This window comes from Nylanderia fulva, unplaced genomic scaffold, assembly GCF_048542155.1.
Source record: "Nylanderia fulva isolate GAGA-0341 unplaced genomic scaffold, ASM4854215v1 Scaffold19, whole genome shotgun sequence".
Classification (NCBI taxonomy): Eukaryota; Metazoa; Arthropoda; class Insecta; order Hymenoptera; family Formicidae; genus Nylanderia; species Nylanderia fulva.
Genome location: NW_028190161.1, coordinates 2,768,996 through 2,794,784, shown reverse-complemented (window position 1 = coordinate 2,794,784; position 25,789 = coordinate 2,768,996). Strand labels below are relative to the sequence as shown.

The following is a 25,789-nucleotide window of genomic DNA, read 5'->3' as shown; positions in this document are numbered from 1 at the left end:
ATACATTTTTTACTCATAAGATTATGGTTCAAGATCTAAGTCATCTGTTAAATGAATAGTAAATCTTAAAGTTTTCTAGAAAGAAACATATAATGTCACAATTGATTACCTTGATCACCAAATGGAACACTTGTCAGGATCCTAAAAATTCTTTATTTAATAGCTAATTGCATCATCTATCTGTGTTTTCTTCTTTCTATAATTAAATGATTAAATTATAATGTAAATGACTTTTTGCACACATCTCTACATATGATAAATCCTTGTTACAATTTATATAATGTAAAAAAAAAGAACAAAAATATTACAATATGAATCTTGTATTATGAATGTCACAGATAAAAAAAAAACACATGCATATAAGTCTCAGAAAGATCTAAATATCTAAAAAGATGTCCAAAGATCTAAGATATGTTTTAAAATATGATTTAATCTAATGATTTAAATATGATTTAAATTGTGTTACAGCATTTTCAACTATTTGCTTAACTTCTGTATTTAGATCTTCAAAGTTTAGAGCTGTATTGTCATGCATTTTCTCACACTTTATATCCAAAAAAGCAGAATAAGCGATTCCTAAATCAAAGTGAATATGTTTGCAAATTTCCTGTTCTTCATTTGTTTTAGCATGTAGATGTAATTGCTTAATAGCATTCTCCAAAATTTCTACTTGTAGTTTATATAGTTTTATCTGTTTGAATTTGCATTGTTCATAATATGCAAAATATTTGTACGCTTTGGAAATTTCTATTATTATTCTTCCATGTTGTATCATCTGCTTTTCTATGGTAAAATATGATCTTGCTGTATCAAGCCATCTCAAAACACTCACAAAAACTACTTTAGCTTCATCAAGATTTAACACATATGTATCTGGAATCTTACTAGTAATACATTCTAGATCTTTTTCTAAGTCAGGAAATAATAAAAGATTCTCAGATTCCTTCTTCGAATTTGTAAGGGATTCTAATCTTCCATCTATTTTGCAACATTTATTATTTATTCGACATAATCTTTCTTTTGATGAACGTAAAAGCGTAATTCCATAGAAACTCCAGTATCTAGCAATAGTAGCTCGAGCATGTTGATATTTACTAAGCATTGAAGTATATAGAGATTCCGAACGAGTCTTGGCCTCTATCAATTTGTCTTTATAAAGTCTTTCCATCATATAATCAGCTGCAGCAAGATGATGTTTTGCTTCAGTGAAACGATGCTTTAATATGAAGTACTGGGTTATATCACATGATGCTAAAGCCCAATAATAACACTCTATATCTAAAAACTGCAATGCTTCAAATAGTTGTTTGTTCAATAAAGTATGTATATATATAATCAATTTCTCCTTATTTCCAGGCGATTTATGATATTGGTTTACTAAATAATCTACAGTCATTAAATGAAGTTGCTCTAGTGAAAGCAGAAAATTTTCTTCATCTTCAATACCAAGAATGGTTGGTACATTAATAGGATCCGGATACTTATTTTCTTCCTTTGTGTATTTTAAATAGAGTTCCAATGCTTGATCTAAGAATAGATCAGATTCCTCTGTTTTCTTTAATTTATTAAAAACCAACCTTAATTCATGACGTACTCTTATAGCAGTCAAAATAGCTTTCCGCTCCAGCTCTTTTCCTTTTAACAGCTCGTTACATTTCATGAAATAATTCTTACTAACACATAATTGTGTCTCTTCTGTACAAGCAACATACATTAGACCCACATTCATATAAGCTATTGCAAGAACTATAATATCATCGAATGTTGTGTCTGTTGAACTGGTTAAATTTTCAAACAAGTTATCCATCTTAACTTCTGTCTTTTTAATATTTTTCTTTTTCTTTTTAGGAAGTTGATTTATTTCACGAAAAGCTTTTACTTCAAACGATAATTTTAAAACTTCTCGAAACTTCTCGTTAACAATTACAGTTTCGTTATTCTTAACTACACCTGCAAAAAATCAACATTAATAGATTATATTATATGATTATGTGATATATTAACACAGTTTGGAATAAAATATTCTCTGTATATTACCAAATTGAGATGGTTCATGCATCCGCTGTTTAATGAGATATTCTATAATCGCCAACATTATTAATATTACACACGATGTTACGTCAATAATAAAAATTTCCTTTATTTGAACTTGAAATTTGAAAATCGTGTTATATATATATAACAAGTATAAACACGTGCTTGATCGTAAGTAGGGGGTTTCCGAATAATGTTCTTTCTTTCATCACAGATACAAAATACAGACACCTAACACAAAAACTCACTCCAGACACATTGAAGATTGAAAAATGGAATTTGACTAATCAGAATAAAAGGAACTAAAGTTTCTTTTCTGATTGATCACATTTTAAATCTTCAGTGTCAGTCTAATATGGATTTTAAATCGTGAACACCTCAGGACAAAGAAATCCTTTAATATTTTCATTCTGATTGGTGAATCGAAACATCTCTAGAATCGGACAAGTTTATTTTCCTTATTCTTTGCCACCAGAGTATCGTGGCAATGATGTGGGAAGCAACTCTATTTTTATCTATCGTATTATGCTTTTAACAAACCACCTGTAGAGTGGAAGAGGGAAGTTTACAACATAACTGGAAGCTTGCTGGTTCAGTACTTAATTGAGAATGTGATAATTTCAATTAGAATTGTCGTCTAATCAAAAGTCCTGTGTACTTTTGATTCAGAGATTTTTATGAAATAGTTGTCTACATGTACAAGAAAAAGTTTAATCTCATTGTTGGTAAATTAAAATTATATAGTATAATGATTGAAGAAGATTCATGTAATATATACACCAAGAAATTTGAGATTTTATTAAATTGAAAAACAGAGTGGAAAATTGAAACTGTGACACTGCAATCCCTTTAATAGAGAATGGCGATGAATTTAAAAGAGATAAGATATTATAGCATGTTTATTCGATGATCCTTTCACTTGTATATCAGCTTGGGAATTCAACATTTTTTTCATTTGAGTGGGAACATCACTCAAGGTCAGTGGTGGTCAGTGGTCTCTCTCTCTCTCTCTCTCTCAGTGACCATTTCCGATTCTCATTATTGATTGAGTGCAAACAGGTTGTCCTTCGTGTTTTTCTCGTACGACTCGTATCTGCGATTTATGTCTGCAAGCCGATTTACATAATAGCATCATCCAGTAATCATGGACAAATCTGAAAAAAAAATTAAGAATTTTGAAATCATTATAAAAAACCTTATAGCTGGCGGTGAGTCACTTGAAAAATTCTTTAAATATCTGATTTTATTATTTTGGATTTTAAGATCACTTCAAATTACTTTCCTAAACTTATGTCACAAAAGAAATAACAGTACAACATTTTATTTAGAAAATAATCTCAATCTTTATCTAGAAAAATTAAAACAAAGATATTTCATTAGCTTTATATTTTATGTAAAAAATAAAGAAATATCCTGTAATGATTTGTGTTCTTCCATTATTGATTTTTTATTATTTATAAAGTACAACAAATTTACTTTTTATATATCTTTTCATATCTTTCCATGTTCCAAAATATTTTTAAAGATCTATTTGATAGAATAGATAGTTTGATGATAGATAACTTGAAATATCTTGTATTTCTTTATATAAAAATATATAAATTATAAAATTTTGTATATTCTAAATATATTGATATATAATATGTGTTACAGGTGTAGCTGGCATGTGCTCAAAAACAGCTGTAGCACCTTTAGACAGAATAAAAATTTTATTGCAAGCTCAACACGAATATTATAAACATTTAGGTAAAAATTTGAACTCTTGCTAATAATGTGAAATGTATCTAAATTTATATAAATTATATATATGTATAAGTACATAACATGTATGTATATATGTATGCATATATATTTTGCAGGTGTTTTCTCAGGATTAAAAGAAGTTGTTCAACGTGAAAATTTTTTTGCTTTATATAAAGGCAACCTTGTACAAATGATTAGAGCTGTGCCTTACGCAGCAATACAATTTACAGCATTTGAACAGTATAAAAAGGTAATGAAGAGATTCAATATTATAGAGATCACTCGAATTTAATCTATTGTAATAATTTTTATTTGATAATTATTAAAATAAAACTTTAATAATAAGCATTAATTTTTAGTTAATTTAAAGAGAATCTCTAAATAGAAATATATTTAATTTTGGATATATATTTTTATCCAATAAATGTATATATGTGTATGTATATGGAGGAGAGAGAGAGAAAATATATAGAATTTTTCATCAAATAATTATTGGTAAATGATTTAAAATACTTTGTCGACACATTATAAATTCACACATTAATATTCGGCCAATTATCTACCCGATTATTATAACTGAAAATCTTATTTATTTGCCCTGTATTATACACGTATAATCGATCTCTACTTTTGCTATAAATGTTTAAAAAATTACATGTAATGTTTGTATAATTTTTGTCAGCGTTTAGGAAAATTACTCCAACAAGGTTCGCATATAGATGGGTTCTTAGCTGGAGCTGCCGGAGGTGTCACAGCAGCTGCAATTACGTATCCACTTGACACCATCAGAGCACGATTAGCCTTTCAAGTTACTAGTAATACACTTTATTCTGGAATTAAACATGCTGCTGTTAGAATGTTTAAAGAGGTAAATAACAGTTTATTTTTATCATCAAAAGATGTATTTAAACCTATAAAAACTTTATTTGCATCTTTGTACCATAACTCTGTACAATAATAACAAGGATGCTTTAATTATATATTTCATGTTATAAATTAAAATAACTGTTAAAGTAAATTTTGAATACAAGAATGAGATCAGATGTTAAATCTATATAAAAAACATATAGACAGATAAATTATATATATATTAATAATACAGAGAGATTTAATTTTCATCCTCTCTCTCTCTCTCTCTCTCTCCAAATATTCTTATATATAAAAAAACTTTGCTAACTTTTCACACCTTGAGTGAAAACTTTTTTGTATCAGAACAAGTTAATAGAGTTAATAGAAAGAGAATATTTCAGGAAGGTGGCCTACAAGCCTTATATAGAGGATTCTGGCCAAATATGTTGGGCATGATACCTTACGCAGGATTTTCTTTCTATACATTTGAGAAATTAAAATATTTATGTTTGAAATACGTGCCACATTACTTTTGTTCTGAACAAAAAACAACTGGTGAGTTAGATTGCCGATTTTCAGACATAGGAAACATAGATTGCTTCTATCGAATCTGCTTAACAGAAAGTATTTGCTCAAGTAAAAAAAATAAAACTATGCTAGAACTCGCTATTCTTTTCTAATAGACCCATGCAGAAACTTTATTTATTTTTTATTTCTGATAAAAAAGGAGAAAGACACATTCGTTAGATACACTCTTTTATTGCATTATTATGATTGGCTCATTTAACAATCTATGTTTCCTATGTGTACATTATTTCCTGAATCTAACAAATATGTATAATGATAGGAAGTTACAATTATAAAATTCTTCTATTTATGAATATATATCTCCCTTCAAATAATTATTACATGATTAATAGCTTTTTTTATATCGTATTTTTTTAGAAAAAAATTTATCATTTTTTACTTCTTTTATTAGTAAGCCTTTAACTTTTAAAACTAATTTTCTTTACAAAGAAAATTAGTCATTAAAGAATTAATAACTCATATAAAGATCAAAGAATCGACATTATTAATGATAATAAAAATATAATAAAAGTAATCGTAATATTATATTTCATTGTGTTGCAGGTAATCTTATATTAAATATACCAGCAAAACTTTTATGTGGAGGCGCAGCCGGTGCTGTAGCGCATACTTTCTCTTATCCATTGGATGTTACAAAGAGACGTATGCAATTGGCAATGATGAATCCAACTACACATAAATATGCGTAAGTAATATGATATAATATGTTGATAAGAATTTTAATTAAACCTTGCACCAGAAACTGAAATAACTCTTTTGTAATATTTTTTTAAATTATTAATTTAACCTTGCAATATTTTTTTAAAATTATCGTTTATACATATATAATACGTTATTAACGCAAAAAATTTAGTAAATTTATTTATTTAAATATTCTTATCCAGAAAATTAATATTCTCAGGTCTGGAATGTTGTCTACTCTTAAGATGATATATATTGAGAATGGCATTGTAAAAGGCTTATATCGTGGAATGAGTATTAATTTCTTACGAGCAATTCCTTTCATGGCAGTTGGCTTTGCAATGTATGAAGTGACGAAGCAGATGCTCGATTTAGATACAGGAGTAAGATTGTAATTATATACATATTACATAAAATAAATGCCTAGTTTTTATACATTACATATTTATATATTCTTATGAAAGAATATAATAAAAATAATATACTGATCAGTTGGCTGATATATATATATATATATATAATTAATACAATCAAATTGTTTTTATTAAAAAAGAAACAATTTTGATATTAAAATTTGATATTGTATTATTTTCATGAAAATCTGTCATAAAAGGCTAGACTGTAAATATCATATGTAATACAATAAGTATTTTAAGTAAGTATTTTGCTTTGAGTACTTAGTTTTTAATTAATATAAATTTTATACTTTTATATTGTAATTGTAAACAAATTACTCATATTTACAATATAATAAACATATTTTGTAGAAATAGATGTTTAAATATATAATAATCTATATTGAAAATCAGTATTGAAGAAACTAAATTATGTAAATTATTATTTCAATATAATAATTATTATACACATAGATTGACAAAATTATAATATTTATAAGAAACATGATAAGATTATATTAAAAAAAAATTTGTATATATTATCTCAAAATGTATTTATATTACATATAACAGAAATGTTTTATTGTATTTTGATACAGTATTACTTACTTTTTTATTATTAACAGATGCAAGTATTAGATGATAAACTAATGAAAAAAAATATATTTTATATATTTGAATGTATATGTGTGTGTGTGTGTGTGTGTGTGTGTGTGTGTGTGTGTGTGTGTGTGTGTGTGCGTGCGTGATTTAACTGTCAAGTAATTATAAACATGCATAAAGAATGAGTTTTATTGAAACATGCGTTTTTTTCTAAAATATTGTGAATATGTAGAGCACAAACAAAACTCTGTCTAAATGTGATAATAGCTTTTTATTTCTGTAATTTCTTATAATAAGATGACATTATATAATTATACGTTCATGGCATTTTTTGTTCCTTTTCACAAATCTGGGCTTATCTGACACCAGATCTTTGTAAGCTATGTTAAAGTAATGTCAAATAAAGCTCATGTCAAGTAAAGTTTAAAAGAATATTGCAGGCTTAATTCTATGCCAATTATATATTTATCATATACAATCGCACGCGCGATTTATATATGCATAAGTATTATTTCAGATAAATTAAAAAATTATAAAAGCTATCACAAAAAAATTTAAGATATACAAAATTTGAAATTTTATATACTGTATTCGAATTAAGGATATCTACCAATTTCTACAGAGTTAAATCTAAAATAAAACTTTAATTTTTCAAATGGTTATTATTACATATATATATATATATATATATATATATATATATATATACATATATGTATGTATTAATGAGTTATATTTTAGATAGTACAAATATTTTTGAAATTTAAATTAATGAAAAATATTTGATATTGTAAATGAGTTTTTAAGTGTGATAATACCTTTTCAATATATCCCATACTATTAAATGAAATCAAATCAATAATATTTATATATAGATATTAATATATTATGTTTTCAACGAAACATTTAATAATCCATATTTATTTTATCAATTGCATGAAAATTGGTATGACGATTAAAGAAGGCAATAAATAGAGCATATAAAATTAATTATACTGGATGTTGCTACCTATTGATTTGCTGTAATTTTAATCAAACTCCGTCGTATTATATAATACTACAAGTGCATTTTTGTTCTATAGGAAAATTTATTCTTATTGTTGTAGAATTCAGAGAGAATATATTATGTATATATACGCATGATTGGATAGTAGAAAACGAAAAAAAAAAAATGCTCAGCCTGCATTGTGCAGAAAAGGATCGCGAAGTTATCTCCGCGCAGCATCCTGTGCTATGGATTTACAGTCTTAATAAATTGCTATGTAATGTGCATCTAACACATTTCAAGTTTGTCTCGCCATCCGTTGTCATTACTATTGTAATTGCTTCATTATGCATTATATTCGAATGCGATGCTTATTCCTATAAATACATCCGTATGTATTTTTTTTCATTTTTTTTATCCCATACACGATGCTTCTGCATACATTCAATGAATATGAAATTTGACACAACACATTGGACTGCTTTGGCTTGCATTACATACGTTTATTTCATCAGAAGCATCATTTTATATCTATTAATTAATAAAAAGATCATCAATAGGTTTATAAGCAATTTTTTTCTTTTAGTTTAACCAATGTGAATGCATAGATTCACTCGGTATAAAATACATGTTTCACTTTAAAAGGCAGAATTGATGCAAAAGTTTTCTATTATGTTTTTTAAATTGTCAATCATTAAATAGTAACTAAACTCTATAATTATTTATAAATTAAAAATTATGTTTAAAATGTGATAAAAAATTATTTACCAAAAAACCTATCAGACCAATTAAATTTGACTGTATATATTAAATATAATTAAATATAATAAAATATAAATAAATATCATGAAATATAATTAAATGAAATAAACAACATTTAAAGTGCGAATATATATATATATATATATATATATATTCTAATTAGTTTTTCTTTCGTGCATGTTATTCCGCAAAAATAATGTAAAAACAACGAGAAGCAAACTTAATCGCACATTTTGAATATTTTTTATATCATTTAGATAAAAATATTTATTTTTTTTTGTGCTTAAAAATAATGAATATTACATAAAATGAGTGATATAAGTTTAACAAAATTAATATCTGATAAATTCATATGCAATGTCTTATTAAAAGATTCTTAACCATTTTTACCTTAAAATTATTGAATTATTTATTGAATTTTTATACAGCGCAATTTATAAGCATACTAGTTTACTGTTGCATCAACTCAACTTTTTTCCAAGTGGAACATTTCATGTTTCATTCACACTGATGTGACACTCTCTTAAATATAAATTATGATCTTGGTATATTTTTTGGAATCTTGCATGACAAAAACTTGTTTTAGAATATATGATGTTTCGTTTACAAGTATAATTATTTTCGACGGGTTTTAATATTCTCATTCAAGATTACAAAATAATACCATTTTACCAATATTTTTTGTTCTACCTGTTACGCGCAAATGTGTGTGCATATTATTATATTCAGTTTTTTATATAATAAAAATACAAGCGGATATAATAAAAGTTGTAAAACTCAATGCTACAAGTGAATTTAATCGATACGTGTGTACATTATTGTATTTTTTCTTTTTTAGTGTACAAGTAATGTTGTGTCTACATGTATTGTGTAAGGCACGCACAAAACGTGCGTGTAATCTATTCTATTCTCTCAATGAGACACCACAAAGTGAGCCATGATATAATACTTGGAGCTATATGTGGTATATGAGAACTTGTTTGAGCCTCACACTCATTTAGCGATGTTTTATTATAAGTTATGTTATCTGGCGTCACTATAAAGTCAGGATCGCGCATTTCCATTCCCCTACCTTGACACTTAGCCCTGAAGCCTAACCTCTTAGAGGAAGTAGTCTGGCGTTCGCCTGGTAACATGTGGTTCTCCACGTCTTGGTGCTGGGTCAAACTGTAGGCTGTAATAAAAATATAAAAAAAATTATACTTTTATTATACTTTGTAATTTGATTAAAATATCCTTGACTATATAAAGTAATTCTTTTTTTAATGTAATAATATAACAAATATTTAAAATTATTATATATATTTTAAGGTACACATTTAATATATAGTATAAAGTTTATTAAGAGGAAAACTTGAATATATATATATATATATATATGTGCGTGTGTTCAAATGTATCAATATGTCTAATATATCTTTTATAATTTGTAAGTAAATATGTACAATTTAAATATATAAAATGTATTGAAATTACTCACAATGAATATTTTAAAGCATCATCCAATTCCATAATTGCAGCTTGATTTCCACAACGATAACAGTAATTAGGTGCAGAGAATATAGTCACGACATTGCGATCATGACACCTGAAACAATATAGTACATTTCCTATTACAAATTGTTTATAAAAAATTAAGTTATATGCAATCTATTAAGTTATCTATTAAGTTATAAATAATATCAATGTCTGTATGTACCAATTATAACCCTCCATGACCAATTGGTGAGCTCGTGAGACGAGTGTTAATCCATTGGAGTGGTTGAATGTTTCAGAAATATCTTGACCAAAAGTATATCCTGCCCCACGCGGTGAAATACCCCATCCTCCCCTATCATCTGGATCCGACCAAAGCAGATCACACATGGGACCCTATTAAATAATATAGACGAGTTATAATTATGAAATAAATTTCCTTATTATATAATAGAATTTATATTGTAGGAATTACACAAGCAGATACTAACTTCATGTGGCACTTCCTGAAGACGATCTAGAGCACGTATGTGATCTAAAGTATCGATTGACGGCGATAAACCACCATGCAAACAAAATATTTGACCATCGACCAATGCTGTTAGCGGTAAATAATCAAATAGATCTGTAAAGAACTTCCATACATTGGCATTTCCGTATTTACGTAAGCATTCATCATAAAATCCATACACTTGTGTGATTTGCCTCGACTCGTGATTGCCCCGTAAAATAGTTATTCTTTCTCGATATCGCACCTTTAAGCAAAACAAAGAGAGGAAAAATAAATAATATATATATATATATATATATATATATATATAAATATAAATTTGTGATAAATATTTATTAATCTAAAAAATATATACAAATATATGCTGTAGAGAATAACATCTAATAGTACTAATTAACAGGAATAAATATATTCCACATTATAGATTATAGATATTTTAAATTATAATATATAGAAATTTATTTATATTTATTTATACTATACCTTAAGAGCTACGAGTAAAGTGACAGTTTCGACTGAATAATAGCCACGGTCAACATAATCACCCATGAAGAGATAATTTGTATCAGGTGATTTGCCACCTATTCTGAATAATTCCATTAAATCGTGAAATTGCCCATGTACATCTCCGCACACTGTTACAGGACATTTTACTTCTTGTACATTTGATTCCTTAGCTAAAATTTCTTTCGCCTGAAAGTTTTAAATATTATAAAATAAAATATAATCTTCCACTTTTTTTGTCTCAAAGAGAGAGAAAAAGAGGATAGAAAGAGGAGAAAAATTATTGAAACTGTTAAAAAAAGAAAAAATAAGATAAATTGTATTGCAATTAAAGAACAGATTAATTTACAAGTAGAACACAATATAATATTTAAATATTATTTTGCATTAATTTTTTGTGATCAAAAAATAACTTCTGTGACATAAAATAATATGTCAATATGTAAAATGAATCAATATATGATGAGAATAAAATACCAATTTAAAATTTTATATTATACTATCCTACTGCAGTTAAGAAATACTTTATAACACTCAGACAAATTTTCTATAACTGGACTTTAATTGTCAGATACAATTACTGACACATTTAGAAAATTAGATGCTTTGGCCAATTGGCACAATATAGGGATGTAACGCAGCAATACATAATTATAAAGTACATTGCGATTATAATACCATCTTCAAAAGTTTAAATATAGTTCATTCAAAAATACTTGTTTCATTACTTCAGTATCTATTATTAAGATTTAGAAACTGAAATAAGTTTAGTAATAATCAGATTGTTCTTCCAATAATCCTTTACTTAAGAGATATTGCTCATATTACACTATTTTCTCAGAATTTTGATAAAATTTATCAGAATTTTTTATAGTTAGCTTAAATACCAGACAATTTTGACTAATATCCTATTCGATTTCAGATAATTATTGCTCCTCCATATTAGTTTAAATATAATAGATAAATATCTCAATTCGCAAGAGATTATATGATTCATAATTCCTTATCATTAAATGCCTACGTGTATCAATAAAGAGATAAGAAGGAATGACAAATGCTATTCGCAGATATTGTAAAATATATTGTTTTAATCTGTAAAAATGATAACACTATTTATCTCATGCAGAAATTGTCAAACAATATACACTTGTTGCACAATTAAAGGCCTGTGAAAAAATATATATATTTTATATATATATATATATATATATATATATATATATATATATATAATAGTCATTGGTTAAGAATTGTAAATCTCGCTGCAAATTTTTCGATCGCGATGGAGGATATAAAAAACTGAAGACGGTGGTAAATCCAGAATTCGAGGGATTTATTGCGAACTCTCGCGAAATGTGTTCCGAGAAAACACGCGTGACATTTCGACGAGCCATGTTTTAATTCGGCGGTGCACACGCTAGCCGAGGTCGGTACTGTAGCACACCGTCGTTCCTATTCATTCGAATGCACAGAAATCGGAATTGGATTCTAATCGGGCGACGTGAAAAACGCGTACGGGATCGATTTCGCGAAGCGGGATCGAGTACCTTATCGCAGAGGGTTTTCACTTGGCTCTCTGTCAGTTGTTTGCAGTCGTTTAATTGTTCTATCCACTGGTCGAGTTCCTTGAGCGACGCCTTCTCCTCCATCCTGTACCTGTTCCCGGGTATGCACGGAGATTAAAACAGCAAACGGTGTATAAATATCCCGCGCACCCTCTCGCTATCGCATGTAAATCCGAGCGAGTCCCCCGTTGAACAAGAAACTAAATCATTCGATTTTTTCTTCCCACTTCACTGGCCCCGCGGAGAGACGGTCCCGCGACACAAAATATCCCGTAGGTGCGGAGAGCAGCGCTCATTCACACAAAATGGCCGAACGCCGAGCGCTAGCGCGGTGACGTCAGGTCGTACTCGTGCGTGATGCCGCCCCCGCGCTCTCCGGACAGGACGCGTCAGCCAATCGGCGTCTCGGACAGAGATTCGCGCGGCCAATCGCGAGCGACGACAGCCTCGCGCGCGATTGGACAGACGCTGCGAACTACGTTTATCTGTCAATTCGATGACAGTAGATTTATTTTTTTTTAATTATTGCATAAATATGATAATTATTACATATATTTATATATATATATATATATATATATATTACGTTATTTTATTTACATTTTGCATCATCATCGTGGTTTATGGATGATTTAAATACAGTTAAGACATTTAACAATAATTTATTTGTATAAGCTTAGAATATTTGTATGATATTATTATACATTACAATAATCAAATGTTATCGCAAGAGGTGTATCAACAATGTAATTAAATTACAAAGCTGTTTTATATTGCTAAAATATGAATGTACCTTATTAAAAATTATATTATAATTATAAAAATGATTATACAGTTAAAAAAAATATAAAAAAAATCTTGGAAGACTAAATGGTACTTAAAAATCTATATGTATTAATTTTTTTATCATAATAGGTACGGAATAAGATTTTTACAAAAATACATAATGTAGTAATATGAATTTAGATTAAAAAGCAAAAATATATATTGGAATCTATTTGTGGAATAGAATTTTATGACATCATGCATGACATAAGGATAAATTATTTTTCACATATTGACCCAAGATTTTATAAAAATAAATTACATAAATAGAAATAAATTTCAATATTGAATAATTCATAGTGATCTAACATCAAGCATGTCTTCGACATATAAGCATTAGCATTAATTTTAAATGGCAAAATCTCTATGAAGATACATATTGGGAATTACAAAAGAAGGTAACAACTATACGGTTTGAATTCCATTGCATGTATCCTTTGTAAACACAATTTGCGATTTTGCTATTTATAGTTACTTTCTGCTATATTTTACTTATTGTTATTCTTTCCACTGTTGACCTGTCTTTCTCTTACAAAGAGTTGCATCCAACTGTTCGAGCCATGGCAGTAATAGCATAATTTTTCTTCTGTAATTTGGATCCTTTGCAATAGGATTATACTCTAGATACACAGTCTGTAATTTTTTGTTGGCTGTTAAATTCTCCAATGTGTTCCAATCTTCAATTTCATTATTATTCATCTGTAAATAACATAACAAATTTCAATTGTAATAATACACATTATAATCATAATAATAATTGTATAATACATATTTGCATTACCCACCCAAAATTCTTCCAAATTTTCAAGATGATCCATATTTTGAATTTTTTTAATTTTATTATTTGCTAGATCAAATGTTGTTAATCCTGGGCAATTTTCTATGCCTTCTATACATGTTATACCATTTTCAGATAAGTACAATTGATCCAATTTTTTTAATTCCTCGATATTCTCAATCTTTGTAATCCGATTACTTTGCAGACTTAATAAGGTGAGATTTTTCAAACTTTCCAGATTTTGAATTTTCGTGATTTTGTTTTTACCAAGATACAAATTAGTTAGCTTTTGAAAACCTTCTAAATTCTCAATTTCACGTATTTTGTTATCACCTAATTCCAGTGTTGTGAGATTTGCCAAATGCGAAACGTTCTCAATATGTAAAATCTTATTGGATGATAAAAATAGCTTCTGTAGATTTAATAAATTCTCCAATCCTTCTATCTTCTTAATACGATTAAATGATAAGTCCAAAAGTCTAAAATCCATATAAATGGCATAATTAGAAATATATATATATATATATATAAACTTTAAGTTATTAAAAGTATGTGCGCTTATATATATAATTAAAAATATAGATATGTATATATCATGCAGTGTTATAAACATACTCCAGATTCACAAGAGCGTCCAGATTTTCTATGCATGTAATTTGATTATCTCTCAGTTCTAATTCCACCAAAGTAGTAAGTGTATCAAGATTTTCTATTTTCTTTATAAGATTCCACGTGAAGCATAATCTGCGTATTTGTGTCAGAGGTTCTAGATTTTCTAATTTGGTTAATCTTGAATGATTGAAATCTAGTTCCTAAAATTAATATTACAGATTGATAACCTTTTGTTAAAGTATTCGTAATGTAAATATAATCTATTATTTTTAAAAATTTGAAAAAAAATTATAAAATTCTGCAAACAATTAGAAAAATAAAATATTTCATGAAAGTCACAAACTTCGCTATTAGGATCTATAATTAATATCTTCTCAGGCTCCTCAGAATCTTCTCTCTCGTTTTCGACCTCCATTTCGGCAGAACCTTCACTTTTGTCGTCTTCTAGAATAATTGGATCAAATCAAACATAACCTATAATCTCTTTACGATAGTATGTGTTTTTTTTAACATACCATGATTAGCCATTATTGGAGAAACACGATGGGAGAAAATATAGGTAAAGGTTCAAAAATAATTGGCTGTTTGTTATTAATTACAATCACATGAAAATATAACAATTTTATATTAAATTTTTGTGCAACCAGCCGGTATCTTCGATAACGCACTAAAAAATGTTACAATAAACACTGCACTATATAAAACGGCGGAGAGCTAAATAAGCTCAAATTACACGGAGAAGAGAAAAACCTACACACATAAGAGCTCTCTAATAATATAAATAACAAATCAATCAAACACTGGAATGAAGTATGATGTCATATAAGAGTGCCAAGTGTCAGGCGTGTCAGGTGTACCTAAACGTCAAAAAAAGGCGCCAAATACGAATTCATCTGACGTTTGACAATGTAAACAAAAAAAAAAGAAAAAAAACATTTAATCTTACGAATAACGATATAACGAATAAGTAATAGATTTATTCGTGTGCCTGCAATTTCCAGAAACAAAACAAATATAATATTCAGACGTTGAAATGAGAAAGAAAAAAGTTCAAAATTTACGAACAAATGTAAACAACACGAACAGACTTATTATTTGCGGTTACACAAATTTGTCCAAATAAATATTTTTCAGGATTTTTCATAATTATAGGTAGGAAAGATCGATCTGTATTTTTGAATTTTATTTCCTCTTAATTGCTATTCTGTTTTAATGATATATATTTGCAAAAATGGAAATGAATAATTAATGGCTATTTTCTCATATTTTATACGCATAGATCACGTGACAAGATAGTGGAGTTTTCAATTGACAGATTAAAGCGGGGAACACACACTCTTGCATAAGCGCACAAGCATATGCATAAGAAATTTGATTGGTTGAATTTCTTATGCATATGTTTATAGACCAATCAAGATTCTCATGTTTACGCTTATGCGCCTATGCAAGAGTGTGTGCTCCCTGCTTAACAGCTGATTCAGAATAGAGGAGTTACACTGGATGATTATAAATCTGTGACTACATAAATCTGAATCAATAAATCTATCATTTTTATGTTTATATTCTCCAATTTTTATATTGCATTATAATGCATTTGTTTCCCTTTTCTAATTTCATTGTTAAAGTAAAATAGTAAACTTAAAAATAATAAGATTATACTGAACTTTTGAATAATTATAATATGATCAATTGTTATCATTACATGTTAATTAGACTATGTTAATTAGATGACTGGCACAAATTTAATTTCACATATACAATTGATAATATATACTAATATATACTAATAATTAAAGCATAAAAATAGACACTAAATATGATCATACATATATTATATTAGAAGAAGTCTTCTCTATATAAGTAATAAAAATCTTATATGTTAACTCTTTTTTTATAAAATTGAGATTTTATTGATATAACATAGACATGGCTCTGAAAGGAATAAAAGTTTTGGAATTAGCTGGACTTGCTCCAGGACCTTTTTGTGGAATGGTCTTAGCAGATTTTGGGGCATCTGTTATCAGAGTAGACAAGGTAAATAAATTAAAAAAAAGGAAACAGATTTTATTAAAATTCTACTAAAATATCCTAATATGTTAATTATAATACATATATATTAATATATGTATATATATATATATATATATATATATAAGAATAAATTAATATTATATTTTACATTATAATTTAAATGAAATTTTTAAGTTATAAGAGAATTTGTCATCTTATAATTATTTATATATTTTAATTTTTGTCATAGATTGGAGCTCCAACATTAGATTATTTGGGTCATGGAAAGAGATCCATAGCATTAAATTTGAAATCTGAAAAAGGGATTAATATTTTCAGAAAATTAAGTGACAAAAGTGACGTTATTATTGATACGTATAGAAAAGGTATAGAATATATGTATATTATTTAGCAATTTTAATCATCTTCAGAATAAAAGCTATTATGTTAATAAATAATTTTAATTTAAAGTAATATTTAATTTTGATTTTAAATATGTAAAATAAATTTATATCAATGTGTAATAATAAAGAACAAAATATTTAATTTGTGTACAAAATTATACATAGAATTTATGTAATATAGGTGTCATGGAAAAATTGAGGATTGGACCAAATGAACTTATGGCAACAAATAAAAAGCTGATATATGCTAGATTAACTGGATATGGTCAAAATGGTTCTTATGCGGATATGGCTGGTCATGATATTAATTATTTAGGTTTATCTGGTAATATTAATATTATAATTTATTATAGTTATTTATGAAATAGTATAGATCTGTGTTTATATAAATACTCATATATTGTAATATTCCTTTGCAAATAGAATTTTTATTGTGTGAAAATGATATAAAAAAATTATTAACAGGACTACTATCTTTATTTGGTCGATATAATGAGAAACCTACACCACCCGTTAATCTGGCTGCTGATTTTGGTGGTGGTGGTTTAATGTGTGTTTTTGGAATAATTTTGGCACTATACGAACGAACTAAAAGTAATGTTGGACAAATAGTAGATGCGTCAATGGTAGAAGGAAGCGCATACTTAGGATCCTGGCTATTCAGATCTCAGAAGATGCCTGGTATATGGGGAAATCCACGTGGCAAAAATATGTAAATGCTTCCTTGGAATATATATAAATATGCTCTTGCCTTTCTATTTTTGAAAAAATCTTATATTTTTTTTTCTCACAGATTAGATACAGGTTCACATTTCTATGATACATACGAAACGAAAGATAAGCTTTATATGTGTGTTGGAGCACTCGAACCACAGTTTTATGAAACTTTCATAGAGAAACTTGGTCTCTCCAGTGAGGAGATACCGCAATTTGAAAATTTTGAAGAGAATCGTCGCAAAATCGCAGAAATTTTCAAGAAAAAAACTCAGACAGAGTGGTGTAATATATTTGATGGTACTGATGCATGCGTTACACCAGTACTAAGTTTGAAAGATGCTGCGTCTCACAGTCACAATAAGCAGAGACAAACGTTCACAGTTATGGAAGATGATATAATCCCAAATCCTGCCCCTCGTTTATCTTATACACCCGGAATTTCTCAAGGAACTTGCAGAAATCCACAACCTGGTGAAGACACTATAGAAATCTTAACAGAATTGAAATTTCAACCTAAGGAAATTGACAATTTATTATTAAACGGATTTGCTTATCAGGCAAATTATACTTCTAAAATTTAAAATATAAAAGTGATTTTTATAATAAATACCCTATATAGTGTAGTAAACTATGTAAGTAAACAATTAAATAGAATGGAAAAAGGGAAGAAAAAATAAATAATATATCAAAGAGGATTTTTTTATTTCGATTTGTATATTTGTATTCGATGATTATTTGTTAAAATAAACAAAAAAAAAAGATTGTACAGAAACTTTAAATCAAACAACATTTTACCTTTTTTTTTACATTCACCACTATAGTCTATATTGAGTATAAATTCTACAGAGAACTTTTTTTTTATAGAGATTCTAGTGTAGAATTGCCAAAAATATATATATATTACAGGATCTCATCGAAATAATTCATCATAACATAAAAAAACTGCCAATTTGTTATAATTAATTAGAGCAGTTATAAACAAAAATGTACAACGAATAAAGAAAAACTATATAGGTCTATTAAAAACCCATCAATATTGTACTGGCAGTAATAGATGTTTCCCTTGGTGCGCTAGCTTGTCTTACGCTCATTTCCCATGTGTCTAACAGCTGGGAGAGTGAGAAACGACGTGGCAATTTTGCAACACGGGCATTCAGAGCCTTTTGTACAGCACATAGGAATGTTGTTGCCTCATATTCATGTGGGGCCATAACACAGCGAGGTGGCATTGAAGGATAATCCGCGGGGACTGTGACTGAGATCGGTGGTACACATGGGAGATGACGATCATCAAGCCAACATATCAATTGTATACATTTGGATCCATTTTGCTGCGCAGGATCTAGACTAACCTTAAATGAGAAAATTATATTATTAATAATTATTTATATGTAAACTTTTTTTTATTTAATTATTGCTTACAATAATTCGGGATAAAATTCTACATATATAATTGATACAAAATATTTTAGCTTAGATCAGACTATATGAATCATGTCTATAAAAAACATTAGGACATTTATATTTACAAATAAAATATGTGTAGCAGGCAGCAGACTTATTCGTCTTAAATAATTTTTAATCAAAAATAACGATTCGAGATAATAGATTGATAAAAAATAAACTAAAAGCAAAATTATTACATACTTTAAACCGTTGATCCAATCTAGCTATTTCTCCTTGTAATACATCTGGTATTTCACTAGGTGATTCTTCTACCTTTTGCTTCTTCAGTAGTGGTGGCAAGTTCCTATTTTCAAACATATAATGAAATATATAATATATTTTTGTTTAGATCATAAATTTATTACTAATAAAATGTTATATATATATATATATATATATATATATATATATATATATATATATAAATGGACACATATATAGCTTATCTGTCATTTACACATTTAGACATTCACACTCATCTATACATATGCATATACATAACATATTTACTTTATCTCGGGTCCAAACAAGGCATCTAGGCATGGTCCAAAGGTACGCTGCAATGTGTGATTGATTACTGGACTCTGAAGATGTGTGCTTACAGCTTCTAATAATGGACTAAAGATTTGATGTTCTTTCAATGTTGTTACCGGTGGCCCCACGCTACCATCTCCTCTTTTAAAGTCCAACTTTTCTAAGACAACTTCACATTTCAGCAATGTATCTAGTGGCATACGCTTACTCGGATTTGATAGAATTTCCAAAAGTTTCTTCATCTTGCTAAGTTTATCAACATCTGCAGCAAAGAATGGACGTAGTGTAAATATAAATATTAATTATATAAATATTAATAATAACTTGAAATAAGATTAGCTATAAATATTAATGCTGTTTATATATGAAAATTATTGAAAAAGAATATTAAAAAGGCATATTATTATAAAATATTTATAATAAATATTAATCATTTTTTTCTTTGTTGAAAATTTCCATCAAGAAAATAATCCTATTATCTTGTGTTGATATTTGTAATGTTAAAACTATATAACTCTAAAAAACTAAATTTAAAAAAATTGAACAAAACAATTTTATTTAGAACTAAAAAGTTTGTTTTTATATACAAATTAAAATATACTAAAAAATTACAAATATAACACAAATTAAAATTATATTAAATAAAATTTTTAATATATGCATATATGTATATATGTGTATCCTTACTTCCTTCACTGCTCATCTTGGAAATCATTCTTCGTAATGGTTCTATATATTTGCTCAACTGTCTAACTTTATCCCTGTACGCTTGATCTTCTTGCTGAGGACTCGGTGTGGCACCTACACCTCCGGGAGTATTTAATGAACTGCTTGGAGATGGTGCCATGCCTGATTTAAAGTATTATGATTTACATTCCAATATATATATATATATATATATATTCTCTAGCTTTATAAATCCTAAATTATATTTGAACTTACCTACAGAATTTACAGAACGCGATGGGCCTGTCATGATAGCATGCTGAGGGCTTGGTGATGGCACTAAAGCGGGTGAGGCTACCATCTGATTGCTATGAAAATATTTTTCATCTTGTTGAGATATGCTCGTTAAAAATTATCAGGAGACGCGGTAGCGTCTCGCTAAGTTATATCTTTTATTCGTCAAATTAAAATACAATCTACAAAAAAACAAAAAAAAATTTATATACGTTATCATATTACCTTGACGGTGCTCCTAAACCAGCTGGACTTGGAGCCGAAGGAGATGGACTTTGCCTTAAGAATTGATTAGGCGTAACATTACGTGGACCAGGGAATCCAGTATTCATCATTTCATTCGGCTAATAAAATAACAATGATATAAATAAGATATTATCAATGAAAAATTAAAGAATTAAAGTAATAAGTATTCCATGTACTTTTCTTTGAATATGATTCAATTGCTGTTGCATCTGTCCAGGACCCAATTGTCCAGGAATCTGATTCATTTGTTGCGGCATGCTCGTTTGTATGTTACCTATTGGACCCGTGATTTGGTTATTCATTTGACCTGGTAGTTGATTCTGCATTTGAGACTATGACAAAGAATACAAGAATATAAAATATTCATTTCTTCTAAACTTTTTTTATATATATGTATATATAGAAAGAGAAAAAGATATAATTTTTACTATAATAAATCTAAAAATTTATTACTTATATATGGATGTATACCTGCATATTCTGTTGCATTTGTCCAGCAGACAGTTGACCCATCTGCCCAGGTACCATTTGATTCATTTGAGGAATATTTCCTTGTCCCATTTGATTCATTTGAGTTAACATAGGATTGTTTTGCATGGTTTGAATTGGACCCATATGATTCATTGGACCACCAGTTTGTGATGGCATCATACCCATACCTGGCATTTTATTCTGCATGCCAGGCATATTCATTGGTTGACCAGGTCGTTGATTTAAACTTTGCAAGACTAACAAGGAAATGCATAAGATCTCAAGGATTATTTATCATTTAGCAGTATATTTTCAATATATTTCACAAGTAAATGTATGTATATTTAAAAAACTTAAAGGTAGGTATATTATAATAATATTGTGTATAATAAAAAAAATATGAATATCTAAAAAATGTACTACAAATCAAAAAGTTGTATTCAATAATTACATCAATTAACTGCAAATCAATTTATTCTATCCATTAGTAATAGAAAATAAAAAAATTAATAATGTAAATATAGGAAAATCTTAGAAACAAACTCATAATTAAATTTATGGTAATAATCTATAACAACAATTCTTTAAATTGTGCTTTCGGAATTTTCTCGTTCACTACAATTTTCTTCCTTCATAAATTTGTCAAATGCCACCTCTAAAGGAAAATTGTAAAAATTTTTCAACTTAAATCCTAATTTATAAATATTTTCTTTTGTATCTTTTGATGCTTGAATGTATATATACTTGTAAACGACATTGCAAATTTGAACATTTTCATTTAACGTCAGTTTTACGACAATCGTGTCTCTGATGTTTAATTTTCGTATATCGCTTGGCCATACGTTCTCTGTAAATATTAATTTTATTTCTGTAATAACGTTAGAATTAATGGAGAACTGCATATCCTTGTAACTTCTTCTCGCATTGTACATGAATCGGTGTACAGTGATGAAGCGATGCATGTAAGTATCTATCGAACGTTGTATTTTGTCAATTATATCCAATATTTTTTCAGATATAGGGTGATATGTGCCGAATTTCAGTTTGTCTTTGAGATCGATCACCTCTGGTACAAAAGAGTAGCCTTGACTGATGTACCATTTACGTGCAAAACTACAATACACGAGTATTATCTTAAATTTAAATCTCTCTGCACCAAATACTTCGTAGTTCCCTTTGTACGTGAATATGTACCTTACAAATTTTTCGCCCGATTGCACTACTACATCTTTCATTCTTCTTTGATATGTTTGCACCAAGTTACGTCGCTGTATTAACCACTTTTTATATAACGATTCCTCCCTATTTCTCTGCTGCATATAGTTCAATTGACAACTATCTATTTGTCCATTATCTGAATAAGCACTTTCTCGGTCATTCACGGATTGCGCGTAAGATATATTATCTTGCTCCATTTGTTGAAATTATATATCCGTACAATGCGTTTCTTCTTTAAATATAGTAACGCGATGTTTTTTTTTCGAAATTTTGTAACTGCTAATTACTTAATGTCTGTCATATTTAACTATTATTAACAGCTAGTTACGTTTCAAAATACGCTTTAGTTAAAGGGCTTTTCAAGGTCAAGTTTATCATAATATTTACTGGTAAAGGCACATTAAAATTTACATCTCATCTCAGTTAAGTAAACTCACTCTTCTTGAATAAAAAAAATCGTCAATTATCATATTTATAATTATTGATACAAAAGCCTGCTAAACAGTGTGATTAATATAAGAAATTTTTAATTATAATTTAATATGTTATAACCCATGCGCAAGCCCCACAAAACACGTTTTATTATTATATTTATTTATCTACAATTTACTATGTTTAAGATATATTATCTGTCATCTATTATGTTATAATACTTTGTATTTACGACAATATCAATTGTTAAATTATTTTGTCAACATAATAAAATCAATTTGTTGATCAAAAATAGAGTAAAAATATACAAATTATTTATATAATTTTAATATTCTGAGATCAAATTGTTTTGATACACAATTTTTAAATTATATATATATATATATATTAATTACTTACGATTAGATGCAGTGTTTGCAGTTGGTTGTTGAATTATGCCCTGATGATTAGGACCCGGACCTCCCATACCCATCATTTGATTATTTCCTGTTCCTTGACGCGCCAATGTCTGTAGAGCGTTGATTGGATCCGGCATGCCTTGATTGTTAGTGCCAGCATTACCTGGTGCATTACCAGTTGCGCCTTTTTTAGAATCTATAAAGAAAAATATAACATTTTACTAAATTAATATATATAAAACTGTCACAAAAATAAGACTAATTTTTTTAAATGCTAATATAACAACACTAAACATTAATAGCATAATGTAAATTATCTCTTAAATTTTTTTAAACAATATTTTATGTCAAAGATATTAATAACAATTAACAGTCTAATATAATTTAATAAGTAATTAAACAACTTTTAGGTATAATTGACATACACATTTTTAATATTTAGCAAAAGATTTATTTATATATATATTTAATGTTAACACAACTATATTAAAAATAATCTCATTACTCTTATGATAAATCTTGAATATTACCATGAAATAAGAAATTAGTATAATTTAAGAAGTATTACTCATTTCTCTGACATGAAGAATTAATCTGGCAACAAAGCCCAAGTATTCCTCCTACAAAAAAAAAAAATATATTAGAAAAAATGTTAGAAAACTTGCTAGACAGCAATAAACAGAAATAATGATGATACAATTTACTGATAATGGATTAATTATAGGTGAAATACTTTTAAGACATTGATTGTTATAACATTTTATAATATCTATTAAATCTTACTGTGACTAAAAAACTTTTAAATTAATATTACTAAAAAAATAAACTAAGAAAAAATAGGTTGCAAAAAATATAATTTAATTTTACAGAAGTAAAATAAGACAATATAAAAATAGGACAATATATTCAAGATTATTCAAGTCATAATTTTAGACAAACCTTAGATTTTGCCTTCTGATAGACATGATTTTCCATTTCAATGCTATTTTTCGATGTAGGCATTCCTGACATCTGTATAGCTTCATCTCTGTCAATAAAAGTTTACAATTACATAACATACAAAAAAATAAATCATTTCTTTTAGCAGTAATACATGTTATAAAGCAATAAAAAAAAAACAAAAATAATTAGAAAAATTAGAAAAAAATAGAAAGGATAGTTAAAATCAAATTTGTTATAATTTTAAGTTTAATCATAAAATTAATATAATGTTTCACATATGCAGGGTGTATCTGAATGGTCTGTATAAACTTTGGGAATATGTTTTAGGGACAAAACAAGCAGAAAATGTCATACAAACATAGGGTCAAAACACTTATATAGAGGCTTATATGACGGTTCAAGCACAGACTTTCTTGGAATCAAGCAAAGGCCAATTTGAGCATTTGGTATAGCAAGTAACAAGACATTAGTACTGTTATATCTGTAGAAATAAATATAAATACAATTTACAACTCCTATATAATTTAATGTGATAATTTCTTGTATTGCAAGAAAACTTCCATCCATCATAACTCTAGAAAAAAGCATTTATGACCTCATGTTTATAAGACATATTTTGCTTATTTCGATCCCTGAACATATCTTGAAAGTTTGTACAAACCATTCAGAGACATCCTGTAAATACATAAGAGCACATATAGATATAAACACATATAAATATAACGTTCTACGAACAAAAAATATATATATCAAATAAATTTATGTTGAAAATTTTAATCAATAATGATGCCCCTTTTGACCATAGCCAAACTATAGTCAAAGATTACCCTTTTCATCCTCCTCAAATGTTTTCTTCTTTTACAATATATTACATGCGAATTGACTTACATTTTCGCGATTACGCTCTGTCGAAAGCTCTGCGTCTTCCATGAATCATCTCCAGGCATAGTTTGCGCCATAATTATTAATAAATAATTAAAACTTGTTTACGATTATTCACATTAATCCTGTGAATGTTCATACATATACATTACACGTAACACCATAGGCTAAAAAAACACAATTGATAGAAAACTTGACAGTTGGAGAATGATCAAACC

At 27.7% G+C, this 25,789-nt stretch overlaps 7 protein-coding genes across 12 annotated transcripts; 2 read left to right on the top strand and 5 right to left on the bottom strand.

Moving 5' to 3' along the window:
* Positions 1-410: 410 nt before the first annotated feature.
* Positions 411-2,727, bottom strand: LOC114936043 (KIF-binding protein-like). The gene is made up of 2 exons (XM_029309018.2): positions 2,038-2,727; positions 411-1,950 (listed from the first exon to the last, which is right to left on the bottom strand). The coding sequence occupies exons 1-2, from the start codon at positions 2,093-2,095 to the stop codon at positions 434-436; spliced, it is 1,575 nt and encodes a 524-aa protein (XP_029164851.1). The 5' UTR covers positions 2,096-2,727; the 3' UTR covers positions 411-433.
* LOC114936044 (mitochondrial coenzyme A transporter SLC25A16) lies at positions 2,504-7,207 on the top strand. 3 transcript variants are annotated; one of them, XM_029309019.2, is made up of 8 exons: positions 2,505-3,011; positions 3,094-3,242; positions 3,688-3,780; positions 3,894-4,027; positions 4,460-4,645; positions 5,028-5,181; positions 5,758-5,899; positions 6,116-7,207. In XM_029309019.2, the coding sequence occupies exons 2-8, from the start codon at positions 3,179-3,181 to the stop codon at positions 6,288-6,290; spliced, it is 948 nt and encodes a 315-aa protein (XP_029164852.1). In that variant the 5' UTR covers positions 2,505-3,011; positions 3,094-3,178; the 3' UTR covers positions 6,291-7,207. The 3 variants fall into 3 exon arrangements, with proteins under 3 accessions (XP_029164853.1, XP_029164852.1, XP_029164854.1); XM_029309020.2 differs by lacking the exon at positions 3,094-3,242 and having other exon boundaries at positions 2,504-2,759; XM_029309021.2 differs by lacking the exon at positions 4,460-4,645 and having other exon boundaries at positions 2,505-3,242.
* Positions 2,803-13,015, bottom strand: mts (protein phosphatase 2 catalytic subunit mts). Of its 2 annotated transcripts, XM_085481724.1 has the most exons (7): positions 12,679-13,015; positions 11,111-11,320; positions 10,608-10,871; positions 10,340-10,512; positions 10,121-10,228; positions 9,713-9,814; positions 2,803-3,188 (listed from the first exon to the last, which is right to left on the bottom strand). In XM_085481724.1, exons 1-6 carry the CDS (start codon positions 12,778-12,780, stop codon positions 9,742-9,744), a joined length of 930 nt encoding a protein of 309 aa, XP_085337850.1. In that variant the 5' UTR covers positions 12,781-13,015; the 3' UTR covers positions 2,803-3,188; positions 9,713-9,741. The 2 variants fall into 2 exon arrangements, with proteins under 2 accessions (XP_085337850.1, XP_029164855.1); XM_029309022.2 differs by lacking the exon at positions 2,803-3,188 and having other exon boundaries at positions 7,146-9,814; positions 12,679-13,014.
* Positions 13,016-13,753: 738 nt separating this feature from the next.
* LOC114936088 (protein phosphatase 1 regulatory subunit sds22) lies at positions 13,754-15,742 on the bottom strand. Of its 2 annotated transcripts, none has more exons than XM_029309109.2 (5): positions 15,427-15,742; positions 15,255-15,355; positions 14,915-15,111; positions 14,307-14,778; positions 13,754-14,220 (listed from the first exon to the last, which is right to left on the bottom strand). In XM_029309109.2, the coding sequence occupies exons 1-5, from the start codon at positions 15,437-15,439 to the stop codon at positions 14,020-14,022; spliced, it is 984 nt and encodes a 327-aa protein (XP_029164942.1). In that variant the 5' UTR covers positions 15,440-15,742; the 3' UTR covers positions 13,754-14,019. The 2 variants fall into 2 exon arrangements, with proteins under 2 accessions (XP_029164942.1, XP_029164943.1); XM_029309110.2 differs by having other exon boundaries at positions 15,255-15,352.
* A 705-nt stretch (positions 15,743-16,447) lies between these two features.
* Positions 16,448-18,734, top strand: Amacr (Alpha-methylacyl-CoA racemase). Of its 2 annotated transcripts, XM_085481721.1 has the most exons (6): positions 16,448-16,535; positions 16,836-16,945; positions 17,172-17,307; positions 17,507-17,650; positions 17,791-18,037; positions 18,119-18,734. In XM_085481721.1, exons 2-6 carry the CDS (start codon positions 16,838-16,840, stop codon positions 18,621-18,623), a joined length of 1,140 nt encoding a protein of 379 aa, XP_085337847.1. In that variant the 5' UTR covers positions 16,448-16,535; positions 16,836-16,837; the 3' UTR covers positions 18,624-18,734. The 2 variants fall into 2 exon arrangements, with proteins under 2 accessions (XP_085337847.1, XP_029164917.2); XM_029309084.2 differs by lacking the exon at positions 16,448-16,535 and having other exon boundaries at positions 16,559-16,945.
* MED15 (mediator complex subunit 15) lies at positions 17,893-25,760 on the bottom strand. The gene is made up of 12 exons (XM_029309066.2): positions 25,578-25,760; positions 24,687-24,774; positions 24,316-24,367; positions 23,749-23,943; positions 21,700-21,956; positions 21,405-21,560; positions 21,208-21,326; positions 20,965-21,056; positions 20,710-20,871; positions 19,999-20,284; positions 19,690-19,792; positions 17,893-19,394 (listed from the first exon to the last, which is right to left on the bottom strand). Exons 1-12 carry the CDS (start codon positions 25,646-25,648, stop codon positions 19,062-19,064), a joined length of 1,914 nt encoding a protein of 637 aa, XP_029164899.1. The 5' UTR covers positions 25,649-25,760; the 3' UTR covers positions 17,893-19,061.
* Positions 21,963-23,721, bottom strand: LOC114936075 (uncharacterized). Its single transcript, XM_029309085.2, has 2 exons — positions 22,894-23,721; positions 21,963-22,812 (listed from the first exon to the last, which is right to left on the bottom strand). The coding sequence occupies exons 1-2, from the start codon at positions 23,112-23,114 to the stop codon at positions 22,284-22,286; spliced, it is 750 nt and encodes a 249-aa protein (XP_029164918.1). The 5' UTR covers positions 23,115-23,721; the 3' UTR covers positions 21,963-22,283.
* Positions 25,761-25,789: the final 29 nt, after the last annotated feature.

Coding starts and splice junctions, on each gene's coding strand:
- MED15 (XM_029309066.2), bottom strand. CDS start 25,648: ATGGCGCAAACTATGCCTGGAGATGATTCATGGAAGACGCAGAGCTTT. Junction 24,368..24,686: donor ATCAGAAGGCAAAATCTAAG/GTTTGTCTAAAA, acceptor TTTTTTTTGTAG/GAGGAATACTTGGGCTTTGT. Junction 19,395..19,689: donor GATTGGATCAACGGTTTAAA/GTATGTAATAAT, acceptor TTCTCATTTAAG/GTTAGTCTAGATCCTGCGCA.
- LOC114936043 (XM_029309018.2), bottom strand. CDS start 2,095: ATGTTGGCGATTATAGAATATCTCATTAAACAGCGGATGCATGAACCA. Junction 1,951..2,037: donor GCATGAACCATCTCAATTTG/GTAATATACAGA, acceptor GATTTTTTGCAG/GTGTAGTTAAGAATAACGAA.
- LOC114936075 (XM_029309085.2), bottom strand. CDS start 23,114: ATGGAGCAAGATAATATATCTTACGCGCAATCCGTGAATGACCGAGAA. Junction 22,813..22,893: donor TCGGGCGAAAAATTTGTAAG/GTACATATTCAC, acceptor CGTGTATTGTAG/TTTTGCACGTAAATGGTACA.
- mts (XM_085481724.1), bottom strand. CDS start 12,780: ATGGAGGAGAAGGCGTCGCTCAAGGAACTCGACCAGTGGATAGAACAA. Junction 10,513..10,607: donor TTCAGGAAGTGCCACATGAA/GTTAGTATCTGC, acceptor ATTATTTAATAG/GGTCCCATGTGTGATCTGCT. Junction 10,229..10,339: donor GTCATGGAGGGTTATAATTG/GTACATACAGAC, acceptor ATATTGTTTCAG/GTGTCATGATCGCAATGTCG.
- Amacr (XM_085481721.1), top strand. CDS start 16,838: ATGGCTCTGAAAGGAATAAAAGTTTTGGAATTAGCTGGACTTGCTCCA. Junction 16,946..17,171: donor CTGTTATCAGAGTAGACAAG/GTAAATAAATTA, acceptor TTTTTGTCATAG/ATTGGAGCTCCAACATTAGA. Junction 18,038..18,118: donor AATCCACGTGGCAAAAATAT/GTAAATGCTTCC, acceptor TTTTTCTCACAG/ATTAGATACAGGTTCACATT.
- LOC114936088 (XM_029309109.2), bottom strand. Junction 15,112..15,254: donor TTATAGATCCTAATAGCGAA/GTTTGTGACTTT, acceptor TATTAATTTTAG/GAACTAGATTTCAATCATTC. Junction 14,779..14,914: donor GACGCTCTTGTGAATCTGGA/GTATGTTTATAA, acceptor TATGGATTTTAG/ACTTTTGGACTTATCATTTA.
- LOC114936044 (XM_029309019.2), top strand. CDS start 3,179: ATGGACAAATCTGAAAAAAAAATTAAGAATTTTGAAATCATTATAAAA. Junction 3,781..3,893: donor CGAATATTATAAACATTTAG/GTAAAAATTTGA, acceptor TATATTTTGCAG/GTGTTTTCTCAGGATTAAAA. Junction 5,182..5,757: donor TTCTGAACAAAAAACAACTG/GTGAGTTAGATT, acceptor ATTGTGTTGCAG/GTAATCTTATATTAAATATA.